This window comes from Bacillus rossius, chromosome 1 (assembly GCF_032445375.1).
Source record: "Bacillus rossius redtenbacheri isolate Brsri chromosome 1, Brsri_v3, whole genome shotgun sequence".
Classification (NCBI taxonomy): Eukaryota; Metazoa; Arthropoda; class Insecta; order Phasmatodea; family Bacillidae; genus Bacillus; species Bacillus rossius.
The window spans coordinates 42,688,253-42,704,111 of NC_086330.1; the positions used below are offsets into that span (position 1 = coordinate 42,688,253).

The 15,859-nt window shown below is 33.6% G+C and overlaps 1 protein-coding gene across 1 annotated transcript in view; it reads left to right on the top strand.

Moving 5' to 3' along the window:
* The first annotated feature begins 76 nt into the window (after positions 1-76).
* Positions 77-15,859, top strand: part of LOC134535171 (NAD-dependent protein deacetylase Sirt6) — a 44,316-nt gene continuing 28,533 nt past the window's right edge. Inside the window, exon 1 of the mRNA XM_063374181.1 lies at positions 77-274. Coding sequence (XP_063230251.1) covers positions 209-274 — 66 coding nt within the window. The 5' untranslated portion in view covers positions 77-208. The remainder of the gene's footprint in view (positions 275-15,859) is intronic.

The following is a 15,859-nucleotide window of genomic DNA, read 5'->3' on the forward strand; positions in this document are numbered from 1 at the left end:
ACGCTAGAATTCTCTGCGTAACATGTCTTTTGTTTTTCGATGACTTTCCTATATTGTCCTACGACAATATTAGATTATGTTTTCTATGCATTCAATCTTGGTTTGTTTTGTTTGTTTTATATGTTGTTGACTGCGAATTGTTTAATCAAATATTTGGTCAAATTCTGACATGAAAATAGTGGACAAGTTTGCAAAATATTAGCCAAGTATGTCTTGTAATTACGCAGATGGTTTGACGCCATATGAAGACAAAGGTGTGTTGGGGTTAAAAGAAGTGAGTATTCTTTGTTTTTTGACACGGAATTTCTGTAGCAGTAATGTAATGTTTCATGTATATAAGTTTTTATTCTTTATATAGTATTGAATGGTTATGCATGGAAATACTTTAAAGTTAGCAGTGGGCTCTGAACCTTAATGTGTTGACTCATTGCTTATAAACTTAGTTGTACTTTGTAATATAACTTTTCAATAATTATTTTACACTTCTTGTCCACCGACTTCTCGAAATTTACATTTTCCTATTCACATTCGTTTGACGTACATTGCAAAAACATTTTTTTTGGGTAATTTTCTAACGTCTAGGCTTTTTCTGAAATTAAGTACTAATAATATTCAGGTTTTTTTTTTTTAATACTAGTGTGACCGGCGATGACAATATGCCTAGCCCGGTTATTGGCAGACCAACAAAGATAGTAATTTGGTTACTACCAAATTTGAGAAGCTCTAAATAACATATATGATCTCCGAGTATATGTTTATAATTATTGGTGGTGAATCGAAAACAATCAGTAATACGTTACGTTAAGGTTATCCACTTTATTATTAACACACACAAAATTATACTTTATCGTTAATCTTAATTTTCATTACAATTCAAAGAATAATACAAACGATTCACGGTTGTAATATTACTAGTTGTATTGCTGGAAATGAAATTGTTTTCACATTATAACATTATAATTTGAATTTTTACATGAATAACTATATTTAGTAGAATGGTTTAAAAGATTAATATTGCACAACCTGTGTAATAGGACACCTCTTCAAATAAAAAATTTAATATTTATATTGCAATAATATCTTGGAACTTGATATTACAAATATTGCTACATTCAAATGTAGCAAAGTTTTAACTTATTTTAACTCAATCGGAACTCTTCAGTTAGTATCACAGGTTATATTGGTGTAAGTAGGTGAATCAGAAATAAGATTGATAAACTGCTACTGGGTTATGTACTGCTACTAATTAGAAGTTTGTGGAGTTGGAAAGATGTAGCATGTTCTCGTAGTTCATAGTTACCTCAGAATATGCTGCAAGTTAAGGACAATACAACCTTAAGATAGGGTATTTCAACTATACCGTGAACTGCGCATCTCAGTGACTACATTCTTAATGATGTAGTAATGTCCTAGTTCTCGATCTTCACGATGATGGCTCCACAGGAACAGCGGCCCTCAGTTTATACGGCTGGGTGTTGTACAGGTTCCGATGTGGACAGCGATTGGTAGTTGATGGGTCTCCAAACCGGTGATTCTTGATGACGATGAAGGACAGTTGTTCACATTCTTGATAATGATGTAGTTCTTTACTATCCTCGATGACGACTATGCAGTTCTTGACTATCTTCGATGACGACTATGTAGTTCTTTACTATCTTCGATGACGACTATGTAGTTCTTGACTATCTTAGATGACGACTATGTAGTTCTTGACTATCTTCGATGATTATGTAGTTTTTGATGAATATTGTCAGCGATGAACTATAAGTTTTATATAAATTTTAGAGTCGTATATCTCAAAGTCTCAGTCAAGTCTGTTGCTTATCATTTTTTTATTTTCTCACTGTTCGAATTCCCCATTCCTAATAAGATCCCTCCATCGACTTTGTAATTCAAAAGCAAGAATAGAGGAAGTAGGCAAATAAGTATTTAAAATCCAAAGATATCGTTAAAATTTACTATCAAGTATAATGAAAGAAAAAGAAGAAAGTTTCCCAAAACACAAGTTGTGGCAATACTTCACAAATAAATATAAATACAAATTTTGAAATTAAATGAAATTATCAATTACTATAAACTACTGGTTGGTTTATACTAGAGTCTTCCTGTATTCACCCTGAAAATAGAGTCTTTATATTCCTACTGGTTTTTGACATACATCTTACAGCTTACATACAATAAATATGCATTGATGCAGCCTTTGCCATTGTTTTTAACATTCTTGTATATGAAAAGAAACAGGATCCGCTAACCTAATATTCACAACAGTCAGTGCTGATACTGCATTTGTGCATATTCGGTATAAATATAAAAAAATTGGTTACATTGTGAGAAGAGTCGTTCAATTTAGATTAGCTCCATTAAAAATACCGTACTTTAAAATAATATGGATGGTTGGTTACGTTATTTTAGCATATGATTTGCAATGTAGCATATCAACCAGATCACAGAAGTCCATTCCGAGGCCCGAACAGTTGTGACGTTCAGTAAAGGTTACTGAAGTTCACAGTTTGCATGACCAACCTTAGTAGCGGATAAAACGCACTTAAAATGTATCCATATTGTTTTTCATAGACGTACGTGATGGAGAAATTAGAACTAGGCTGAAGTTGGCTTTATTCTAGCTTTATTTTCTTTCCCCTCATTTCCCCCACCCGGAGATGTGGGCGGAGCCAAGCGGTACAGTACTGAATATACAAAATACACTACGTTCTTGTGTACAGCACTGCACATAAAATGTGCAACATGGACTATAAAAAAATTGTGCAATGGTACAGCACTACACATACAAAATGCAACACTCTTAGTACAGAATTACACATAAATGTGCAACACGGAAATAAAAGAAATTGCGCAACGGTACAGTACTACACATACAAAATGCAACAAATTTTTGTACAGCACAAATCATAAAATGTGCAACAAGTGCTTGAATACTCATACGAAATAGAACAAAAAGTACAACACTACACATACAAAATGCAACACGAAAGGAAATGCGAAATGATATGTCATTCTTTTGTGCGTATTGTGTGCTTCACCAAGAAAATTCAAAATACTTGGGTACCCACCGTACAGCTCTCTCAATATCGTCTAAACCAAAATGATAACACAACTTAAAGCCGGGAAACATTGTTTCATTTTTTTCCCATTATAAATCAAGGTGGCAACAATAGATCTGTTAGGCTCTTCTGTTGTGCGCATGGTCTGCTACATAAAAATAGTTATAATTCTGTGGCTGTCAGCGTACAGCACTTACCAAAGGCAGTTGATTCAAAAATATAACACCATTATGCAAAAATACAAAATTCAAATATTTTTTTTTACTTAAACTAAACGCTGTACAGATAGAGCTGATATGTCATTCTGTTGTGCGTATTGTGTGCTTTACCAAGAAATTACAAATTGCGTTGTACATGCCGTACAGCTCTCTCAAAATCGTCTAAACCAAAATGATAACACAACTTTGAGCCGGGAAACATTGTTTCATTTTTTTCCCGTCATATATCAAGGTGGCAACAATAGATCTGTTAGGCTCTTCTGTTGTGCGCATGGTCTGCTACATAAAAGTAGTTATAATTTTGTGGCTGTCAGCGTAGTGCACTTACCAAAGGCAGTAGATTCAAAAATATAACACCATTATGCAAAAATACATAATTAAAATATTTTTTTTTACTTAAACTAAACGCTGTACAGATAGAGCTGATATGTCATTCTGTTGTGCGTATTGTGTGCTTTACCAAGAAATTGCAAAATGCGATGTACATGCCGTACAGCTCTCTCAAAATCGTCTAAACCAAAATGATAACACAACTTTGAGCCGGGAAAAATTGTTTCATTTTTTTCCCGTCATATATCAAGGTGGCAACAATAGATCTGTTAGGCTCTTCTGTTGTGCGCATGGTCTGCTACATAAAAATAGTTATAATTTTGTGGCTGTCAGCGTACAGCACTTACCAAAGGCAGTTGATTCAAAATATAACACCATTATGCAAAACTACAAAATTCAAATATTTTTTTTTACTTAAACTAAACGCTGTACAGATAGAGCTGATATGTCATTCTGTTGTGCGTATTGTGTGCTTTACCAAGAAATTACAAATTGCGTTGTACATGCCGTACAGCTCTCTCAAAATCGTCTAAACCAAAATGATGACACAACTTTGAGCCGGGAAACATTGTTTCATTTTTTTTTACCATTATAAATCAAGGTGGCAACAATAGATCTGTTAGGCTGTTCTGTTGTGCGCATGGTATGCTACATCAAAAAAATTATAAATATGTTGTTTGCAACGAACAGCACTTACCAAAGGCAGTTGATACAAAAATATAACATTATTATGCAGAACTACAAAATTCAAATATATTTTTTTTACTTAAACTAAACGCTGTACAGATAGAGCTGATATGTCATTCTGTTGTGCGTATTGTGTGCTTTACCAAGAAATTACAAATTGCCTTGTACATGCCGTACAGCTCTCTTAAAATCGTCTAAACCAAAATGATAACACAACTTTGAGCCGGGAAACATTGTTTCATTTTTTTCCCATTATAAACAAGGTGGCAACAATAGATCTGTTAGGCTCTTCTGTTGTGCGCATAGTCTGCTACATAAAAATAGTTATAATTTTGTGGCTGTCAGTGTACAGCACTTACCAAAGGCAGTAGAATCAAAAATATAACACCATTATGCAAAACTACAAAATTCAAATATTTTTTTTACTTAAACTAAACGCTGTACAGATAGAGCTGATATGTCATTCTGTTGTGCGTATTGTGTGCTTTACCAATAAATTACAAAATGCGTTGTACATGCCGTACAGCTCTCTCAAAATCGTCTAAACCAAAATGATAACACAACTTTGAGCCGGGAAACATTGTTTAATTTTTTTCCCATTATAAATCAAGGTGGCAACAATAGATCTGTTAGGCTCTTCTGTTGTGCGCATGATATGCGACATCAAAAAAATTATAAATATGTTGTTTGCAGCGAACAGCATATCCCAAAGGCATCAGATTCAAAAATATAACTCCATAATGCAGTAATAAAAAATTCAATTATTTTTTTTTACTTAAACTAAACGCTGTACAGATAGAGCTGATATGTCATTCTGTTGTGCGTATTGTGTGCTTTACCAAGAAATTACAAAATGCGTTGTGCATGCCGTACAGCTCTCTCAAAATCGTCTAAACCAAAATGATAACCCAACTTAGAGCCAGGAAACATTGTTTCATTTTTTTCCCGTCATAAATTGTTAAAATGAATTCAAATTTAGCGCCATCCATTGTATCGATTTTCCGTTTATGTTTGTTTATATAAATTGACGGTTTTTATTTTGTGTTGATAGAAAGAAACTGTTATCGTTTTGTCTATGGAAATAACAAGAACATGTATGTGTGTAAGTATAAAATAAAATTGTGATTAATTACGAAAAGTTATCAGGTTATGGGCCCAGAGTGCTTAAAATATAAATTGTTGATCCACTGAATGTAAAAGTTGTGCTTCGTGAAAATTTGATCAGACTTAATAAGTTTTTTAAGATGTTTTCGTGGAGTTCGATTAAACCTCTCACAAAGGAGAACTACGATACTTGGGCAATTCAAATTGAAGCTGTGATGGTTAAAAATGGAACATGGGTATACGTAAGTGGAAGAAAGCTAAGACCAGAACCAGTTGAAGGTAAGGACGCTTCACTACAAGACCTTGAAAAGTGGGAGGATGATGATGCTAAAGCAAAATCAGATCTAATAATTGCAATAGATCCCAGTTTATTACGTATGGTAAAAGGTTTAAAAACTTCAAAACAATTTTGGGATAAGTTAAAGTCAGAATATGCTTCCACAGGACCAGTAAATAGGGCAAGTTTATTAAAACGCGTAACTTCATACAAAATAAGGGAAAATGATGATTTCCACACACAACTGATGGAGTTTTTCGATATAATTGCAAAACTGTCAGCTATGGGCGTTCAGATGCACAATGATTTACAATCAACGTTACTTCTAAACGCACTACCACCAAGTTTTGAAATGTTGAGATGTGCAATGGAGTCTCAAAACGAATTGCCAAAACCGGATGTTCTTCGAGAAAAAATTATCGAAAGGTATGAAGCTAAAAAGCAACGAGATACAGACGATTCTGAGGTTATGTGGGTAAGGAAAAATCAGAAAAGTTTCAAGCAATATCGAGGAAGTCCACGCAGATACAATAGTGATTTTAATAGGCCTTTCAAATACAACTGTTTTAAATGTAATAAAATAGGACATAAGGCAATTGATTGTCCCAGAAAACTAAGTGATGATGGTCAAGAATTTTCGTCAAAAGTTGAATCTCAAGTTGAAGATGTGTTCAAAATCAAAGAGAAAATTACCGAGAATCTTTACATACGAAGATTACATCAAGCGATGATCGATGGTGTCTGGATAGTGGTTGCACGTCTCACATGTGTTGTAATGAAGCAGCGTTTTTAAATATGTCATCAACAAATGGAAAAGTTTTGTTAGCTAGCAGTGCGGAGACTGAAATTGTTGCAAAAGGAACTGCGCAAGTTACTACTACGGATGGGAAAGTAAACAGGTCGGTAAAACTAAATGATACACTGTTAGTAAAAGAATTGAGAACAAATTTGTTATCTGTTGCGAGAATCACTGATCACGAAAATACAGTCACTTTTCACAAAACTGGTGCAACAGTTTTCGGGAAAGATGGTAAGATAAAACTGTTAGCACAAAGAGTTGGAAATCTATACTATGTTTGCGGTAGTAGAGAACAAACATATGTTGCAAATGATAATTCTGCTAGTTTGAAGTTATGGCATCATCGTCTTGGTCATTTGAATGAAGAAGACTTGTTAAAGATTCCGCGAAAAGGATTAGCTGTTGGAATAAAGCTAAATGGAGAAAAGCAGTTGGGAACATGTGAGGTATGTTTACGAGGAAAAATGACCGCCTTGCCATTTCCCAAGAAATCTGAAAAATGTACAAACATATTGGAATTAATACATACCGACGTCTGGGGACCATCAAGAACAGAGTCATTAGGACACGCTAGGTATTTCGTGACATTCATTGACGATAGCACTCGTTGGTGTGAAGTTCGATTCATTAGAAATAAAAGTGATGTTTTTCGAGTTTTTAAGGAATACAAAGTTTGTGTTGAAACACAAACTGGTCGTAAAATAAAATGTTTGATGTCAGACAATGGTAAAGAATATTGCAATAAGGAATTTGATGATTTCTTAAAGAAAAATGGTATTCGTCGACGTCTGACAGTTCCTTATACACCACAACAAAATGGAATGGCAGAACGAAAAAATAGAACATTAGTTGAAATGGCACGATGTCTTATGATAAGTTCTGGATTAGGTCATGGATTTTGGGCTGAAGCAGTATCTACTTCAAATTATTTGAGAAACAGGTGCCCAACATCTAGTCTAGACAGTCATTCTCCATTTGAAGCTTGGAACAAAGAAGTGCCGGACTTGAGTAACTTGAAAGTGTTTGGCGCAAAAACATTTGTTTTGGAAAAAGGATTAGGAAAATCAAAATTTGATTCACGATCACAAGAAGGTGTGCTGGTAGGTTATTCTGAAGAATCGAAAGGCTACCGAGTATGGATTCCAGTCGAAAGGAAAGTTGTTGTAGCAAGAGATGTACGAATACTGGAAAACCAATTTTTGAATGAAGAAAAGGGAAGTAAAACCATTGAGAGTAATAAAGATGATTTTGAATGTGTACATATGCAAAATAAAATTCAGGAAGAAAATGAAGAAATAGGAAATGAGCAAATAAATAAAAAAGAACAGGCACAAGATGAAATTTTTCAGCCAATTTTGCATAAAATGCCCGGAAGACCACGATTGGAGAGATTAGGTAAACGAGGAAGACCGCGTAAAATTTATAACACTGGACCAACAGCAAAAGTAAATGAAGATCAAGAAGAATATGAAAATTATAACCATACTGGAACGCAAGGAGTTCTGAGTGATGATGAAATATTTGTTGATGGTGCAGAAAATGAAATTGACATACTCGACAAAGCAAACTTGGTTAACATAACACTGAAAGAAGCTATGACTGGAAACGAAGCAGCTGAATGGATGAAAGCTATCTCTGAAGAAATTCGAGGTTTGATAAAATATAATACTTGGGAAATAGTTGAACGTCCTAAACATAGAGCAGTTATCACAAGTAAAATTGTTCTTAAAAATAAATTAAAGCCCGATGGAACACTTGAGCGAAGAAACAGAAATCAGTTGCGATTTCGTCCACTGAAGCTGAATATGTAGCCTTGTCAGAAACAGCTCGCGAAGCTTTGTATTTACGAAATTTAATGTTGGAATTGAACTTGATTGATTTATCAAAAATAGATCTCGGAACAGACAACAGAGGTGCGAAATACATTGCAGAAAATGCTACTTGTCACTCACGCACTAAACTTATTGCTACAAGATACCATTTTGTGCGTCAATTGTTGAAAAATGATGAACTAAGTTTAAGATATATACCAACAGAAATAATGCCTGCTGATGCTCTCACAAAGCCGCTTCCAGGACCTGCGCATCATCGTCATGCAGAAGCAATAGGATTAAAAGTCTGTAGAGAGGCAAAAATTTGAGAGGGGCGTGTTAAAATGAATTCAAATTTAGCGCCATCCATTGTATCGATTTTCCGTTTATGTTTGTTTATATAAATTGACGGTTTTTATTTTGTGTTGATAGAAAGAAACTGTTATTGTTTTGTCTATGGAAATAACAAGAACATGTATGTGTGTAAGTATAAAATAAAATTGTGATTAATTACAAAAAGTTATCAAGTTTAAGTAAAAAAAAATATTTGAATTTTGTAGTTTTGCATAATGGTGTTATATTTTAGAATCAACTGCCTTTGGTAAGTGCTTTTCGTTGCAAACAACATATTTATAATTTTTTTGATTTAGCATACCATGCGCAAAACAGAAGAGCCACTATTGTTGCCACCTTGATTTATAATGGGAAAAATATGAAACAATGTTTCCCGGCTCAAACTTGTGTTATCATTTTGGTTTAGACGATTTTGAGAGAGCTGTACGGCATGTACAAGGTATTTTGTAATTTCTTGGTAAGACACACAATACGCACAATAGAAAGACATATCAGCTCTATCTGTACAGCGTTTAGTTTAAGTAAAAAAAAATATTTGAATTTTGTTGTTTTGCATAATGGTGTTATATTTTTGAATCAACTGCGTTTGGTTAGTGCTGTACGCTGGCAGCCACAAAATTATAACTATTTTTATGTAGCAGACCATGCGCACAACAGAGATGCCTAACAGATCTATTGTTGCTACCTTGATTTATGACAGAGAAAAAAATGAAACAATGTTTCCCGGCTCAAAGTTGTGTTATCATTGTGGTTTAGACGATTTTGAGAGAGCTGTACGGCATGTACAACACATTTTGTAATTTCTTAGTAAAGCACACTATACGCACAACAGAAATACATATCAGCTCTATCTGTACAGCGTTTAGTTTAAGTAAAAAAAAAATTTGAATTTTGTATTACTGCATTATGGAGTTATATTTTTGAATCTGATGCCTTTGGGAAATGCTGTTAGCTGCAAAAAACATATTTATAATTTTTTTGATGTAGCATACCATGCGCACAACAGAAGAGCCTAACAGATCTATTGTTGCCACCTTGTTTATAATGGAAAAAAAATGAAACAATGTTTCCCGGCTCAAAGTTGTGTTAAAATTTTGGTTTAGACGATTTTGAGAGAGCTGTACGGCATGTACAACGCAATTTGTAATTTCTTGGTAAAGCACACAATACGCACAACAGAATGACATATCAGCTCTATCTGTACAGCGTTTAGTTTAAGTAAAAAAAAATATTTGAATTTTTAGTTCTGCATAATGGTGTTATATTTTTGATTCTACTGCCTTTGGTAAGTGCTGTACGCTGACAGCCACAGAATTATAACTATTTTTATGTAGCAGACCATGCGCACAACAGAAGAGCCTAACAGATCTATTGTTGCCACCTTGATTTATGACGGGAAAAAAATGAAACAATGTTTCCCGGCTCAAAGTTGTGTTATCATTTTGGTTTAGACGATTTTGAGAGAGCTGTACGGCATGTACAACGCATTTTGTAATTTATTGGTAAAGCACACAATACGCACAACAGAATGACATATCAGCTCTATCTGTACAGCGTTTAGTTTAAGTAAAAAAAAATATTTGAATTTTGTAGTTTTGCATAATGGTGTTATATTTTTGATTCTACTGCCTTTGGTAAGTGCTGTACACTGACAACCACAAAATTATAACTATTTTTATGTAGCAGACCATGCGCACAACAGAAGAGCCTAACAGATCTATTGTTGCCACTTTCATATATGACGGGATAAAAATGAAACAATGTTTCCCGGCTCAAAGTTGTGTTATCATTTTGGTTTAGACGATTTTGAGAGATCTGTACGGCATGTACAACACAATTTGTAATTTCTTGGTAAAGCACACAATACGCACAACAGAAATACATATCAGCTCTATCTGTACAGCGTTTAGTTTAAGTAAAAAAAAAATATTTGAATTTTGTATTACTGCATTATGGAGTTATATTTTTGAATCTGATGCCTTTGGGAAATGCTGTTAGCTGCAAAAAACATATTTATAATTTTTATGATGTAGCATACCATGCGCACAACAGAAGAGCCTAACAGATCTATTGTTGCCACCTTGTTTATAATGGAAAAAAAATGAAACAATGTTTCCCGGCTCAAAGTTTTGTTAAAATTTTGGTTTAGACGATTTTGAGAGAGCTGTACGGCATGTACAACGCAATTTGTAATTTCTTGGTAAAGCACACAATACGCACAACAGAATGACATATCAGCTCTATCTGTACAGCGTTTAGTTTAAGTAAAAAAAAATATTTGAATTTTTAGTTCTGCATAATGGTGTTATATTTTTGATTCTACTGCCTTTGGTAAGTGCTGTACACTGACAACCACAGAATTATAACTATTTTTATGTAGCAGACCATGCGCACAACAGAAGAGCCTAACAGATCTATTGTTGCCACCTTGACTTATAATGGGAAAAAAATGAAACAATGTTTCCCGGCTCAAAGTTGTGTCATCATTTTGGTTTAGACGATTTTGAGAGAGCTGTACGGCATGTACAACGCATTTTATAGTTTCTTGGTAAAGCACACAATACGCACAACAGAATGACATATCAGCTCTATCTGTACAGCGTTTAGTTTAAGTAAAAAAAAATATTTGAATTTTGTAGTTTTGCATAATGGTATTATTTTTTTGATTCTACTGCCTTTGGTAAGTGCTGTACACTGACAACCACAAAATTATAACTATTTTTATGTAGCAGACCATGCGCACAACAGAAGAGCCTAACAGATCTATTGTTGCCACTTTCATATATGACGGGATAAAAATGAAACAATGTTTCCCGGCTCAAAGTTGTGTTATCATTTTGGTTTAGATGATTTTGAGAGAGCTGTACGGCATGTACTACGCATTTTGTAATTTCTTGGTAAAGCACACAATACGCACAACAGAATGACATATCAGCTCTATCTGTACAGCGTTTAGTTTAAGTAAAAAAAAATATTTGAATTTTGTATTACTGCATTATGGAGTAATATTTTTGAATCTGATGCCTTTGGGAAATGCTGTTCGCTGCAAACAACATATTTATAATTTTTTTGATGTAGCATACCATGCGCACAACAGAAGAGCCTCACAGATCTATTGTTGCCACCTTGATTTATAATGGGGAAAAAATGAAACAATGTTTCCCGGCTCAAAGTTGTGTTATCATTTTGGTTTAGACGATTTTGAGAGAGCTGTACGGCATGTACAACACATTTTGTAATTTCTTGGTAAAGCACACAATACGCACAACAGAATGACATATCAGCTCTATCTGTACAGCGTTTAGTTTAAGTAAAAAAAAATATTTGAATTTTTATTTCTGCATAATGGTGTTATATTTTTGATTCTACTGCCTTTGGTAAGTGCTCTACGCTGACAGCCACAGAATTATAACTATTTTTATGTAGCAGACCATGCGCACAACAGAAGAGCCTAACAGATCTATTTTTGCCACCTTGATTTATAATGGTAAAAAAAAATTAAACAATGTTTCCCAGCTCAAAGTTGTGTTATCATTTTGGTTTAGACGATTTTGAGAGAGCTGTACGGCATGTACAACGCATTTTGTAATTTCTTGGTAAAGCACACAATACGCACAACAGAATGACATATCAGCTCTATCTGTACAGCGTTTAGTTTAAGTAAAAAAAAATATTTGAATTTTGTATTACTGCATTATGGAGTTATATTTTTGAATCTGATGCCTTTGGGATATGCTGTTCGCTGCAAACAACATATTTATAATTTTTTTGATGTCGCATATCATGCGCACAACAGAAGAGCCTAACAGATCTATTGTTGCCACCTTGATTTATAATGGTAAAAAAAAATTAAACAATGTTTCCCAGCTCAAAGTTGTGTTATCATTTTGGTTTAGACGATTTTGAGAGAGCTGTACGGCATGTACAACGCAATTTGTAATTTATTGGTAAAGCACACAATACGCACAACAGAAAGACATATCAGCTCTATCTGTACAGCGTTTAGTTTAAGTAAAAAAAAATATTTGAATTTTGTAGTTTTGCATAATTGTGTTATATTTTTGAATCAACTGCCTTTGGTAAGTGCTGTACGCTGACAGCCACAAAATTATAACTTTTTTTATGTAGCAGACCATGCGCACAACAGAAGAACCTAACAGATCTATTGTTGCCACCTTGATTTATGACGGGAAAAAAATAAACAATGTTTCCCGGGTTAAAGTTGTGTTATCATTTTGGTTTAGACGATTTTGAGAGAGCTGTACGGCATGTATAACGCAATTTGTAATTTCTTGGTAAAGCACACAATACGCACAACAGAATGACATATCAATTCGCATTTCCTTCGTGTTGCATTTTGTATGTGTAGTGTTGTACTTTTTGTTGTTTTTCGTATGAGTAGTCAAGCACTTGTTGCACATTTTATGTGTTGTGCTGTACAAAAAATAGTTGCATTTTGTATGTGTATTAATGTACCGTTGGGAAATTTTAATTTCCATGTTGCACGTTTTATGTGTAATACTGTACTAAAAGTGTTTCATTTTGTTTGTTTAGTGCTGTACCGTTGAACAAATTTTTAAAGTCCGTGTTGCACTTTTTATGTGTAGTGCTGTATACAAGAACGTGTTGTATTTTGTATCTTCAATGCTGTACCGCTTGGCTCCGCCCACATCTCCGGGTGGGAGAAATGAGGGGAAGGAAAATAAAGCTAGAATAAAGCCAACTTCAGCCTAGTAAATTAGAGACTAGGTGAGCTGCATTTAAAATACTTAAAAAAAATTTCTCAGCAGTCATGAGGACTGCTGACAGAAATGAAAACTTTTTCGCAATTTTTACGAAAAAATATTATCACACAACAAATTTGTTTTATCACGTTAGTAAAATAACTACTATATTATTATAAAATATGCATTGCATGGTAATTTTAGGTATTAAAAAAAAATAATGATGTTCATAATTTTTAGGTTATATTGGTACAAAGACTCCGCTTTCCACACAATATTGAGGATCTATAAAATATTAAAAATATATATTTAGAGAGAATAACAATATAATGTACACAACATTTTTTCCTAATCTTCAAATGATAGAATTAATAATAATAATAATAGAAGTAGGGCTAACTATTATTAATATTAATAATAGAATTAAGAAAATACAAATATAATTTGAAATAAGAAATACTAACTTTGTAAAATATATTGTGTAACATAAAAATATATTTTTTGATAATAAATAATAGTTAGTTTAAAAAAACTAAAAAACACGCTTTCATAGAAAATCCAACTAAAAAAATAGAAAATAAATTTTAATAAATTTTAATTAAAAATAGTGTAAAATAAAAAAAAATTATTTTATTCTAATAAAAGTGTGTGGTGCATGATGTCAATAGTTATAATTATTTTATTGACAGATATGAGTAGAAAGATTATCTTTTTGATAATATCTTAAAAAGCACCCCACACTTTTTTTTAAATAAAATACATTTTTTTTATTTTACACTATTTTTAATTCAAATTTATTAAAATTTCTTGGGTCATTCCATATGAAATCAACCAGAGGCCTTAACCTCTACACCTTAGATTTTCATGTTTTTTTGTATATTGGTAATATCAACTAAATACATTATAAATCTATTTTTTCTAAAAAAAAAAAAATATTCAAGTAGTTTTTTTTGTATAAATTTTTGAAAATGGCAATTACACTAGAACCTCGATAATCCGAGCTGGATGGGACCGGGGCCAACACGGATTATCAGAACCTCGGATTATTGGAAATACGAATAAAAACACGCAAAATCAATTTCTAACACATATGTCGATGTTTTAATAAAAAGAAAATACAAAAATATTGAAAGGCAGAATAGAAATATATACATAATTATTATTTTTTAAAATAATCTATTATTGTTTTTTTGTTTTTTAATGCTCCTCGCTTCTCAGCTGCTCGTGTGCTCCACTTCTTAAAAAACATTACGTCATTTGGCGTGACGTCATCTTGCTGCTCCACGTATTCGAGTGCCTTTTCTAAGCGTAGAAACCCATCTGCATGGCTAATTTTTTTGTTGGTTTCTTCTTCCTCTTGTTCGTCTTTTTCGGTGTCCTCATCCCGGTTGTTGACCATTTCAATAATTTTCTCATCCGTCAATTCTTCAATTTCATCACTGTCTAACCACTTCTTAACCTCTTCAGCACTGTATTCCATTTCGCAGCCAGGGATTGCCACCATTAAATTCAATAGAGTCATATTATCACAGTCATCTTCAACTGTTTCTTCTTCTTCACTTTGTGAAACTCTCGGTTTTATAAGTTTTGACCAGGATTTCTGTATAGTTTCCTGTTTAATTTCTGACCACGCATCAACTAACCAATAGATAACGTCTTTTATATTAACTGTTTTAGCATATCTACTAATGAAATTTCTTCTTCTTGCAAAATATATGTCAGAAGAATGCGTCTGTACTTTTTCTTTATTGTCGCAATGACGCCTTGGTCCATAGGTTGAATGAGGCTAGTCACATTTGGGGGCAGGAAAACAGTTTTAATTTCATCACTTGAAAGCTCTTCTACGTTTGGATGGGATGGAGCGTTGTCAATAACCAACAGTGCTTTTCTCGGTAATTGTCGTTCTTTTAAAAATGTTTCTACTGAAGGAACAAATTCCTCGAAGAACCAATTTTTAAAAATGGTCGTATTCATCCACGAGTTCTTTTGATTTTTGTATGCGACGGGTAGTGCGTTCATATTTACATTTTTAAAAGCTCTAGGTTTTTTTGACTTTCCTATCACCAAGGGACGCAGCTTATGTGTCCCAGAGGCATTGGAACATGGTAGAACAGTAATTCGTTCCTTGCTCTTTTTATGCCCAGGAGCGGAAATTTCGTCTTTTGATGCTAGACTCTTGTCAGGTAGCATTTTAAAATTTAACCCAGTCTCGTCACAGTTATATAATTGATCATGTGTGTAGCCCCCTTCTTCGATCATGCTTTGAAATTTTTGAACGCAGTTTTCAGCACCAGCAGCATCAGCTGAAAGCTTTTCTCCTGTGATATGCAATTGCCGCACACCGTATCTTTTTTTTCCATTTATCCAGCCATCCTTTACTGGCATTAAAATTGCTTTCACCTTCTTGTAATTTATTACGAAAATACTGCACTTTTTCTTGTAATATAGGCCCAGAAAGAGGGACACCTTTTTGCCGCTGTGCTAAAAACCATG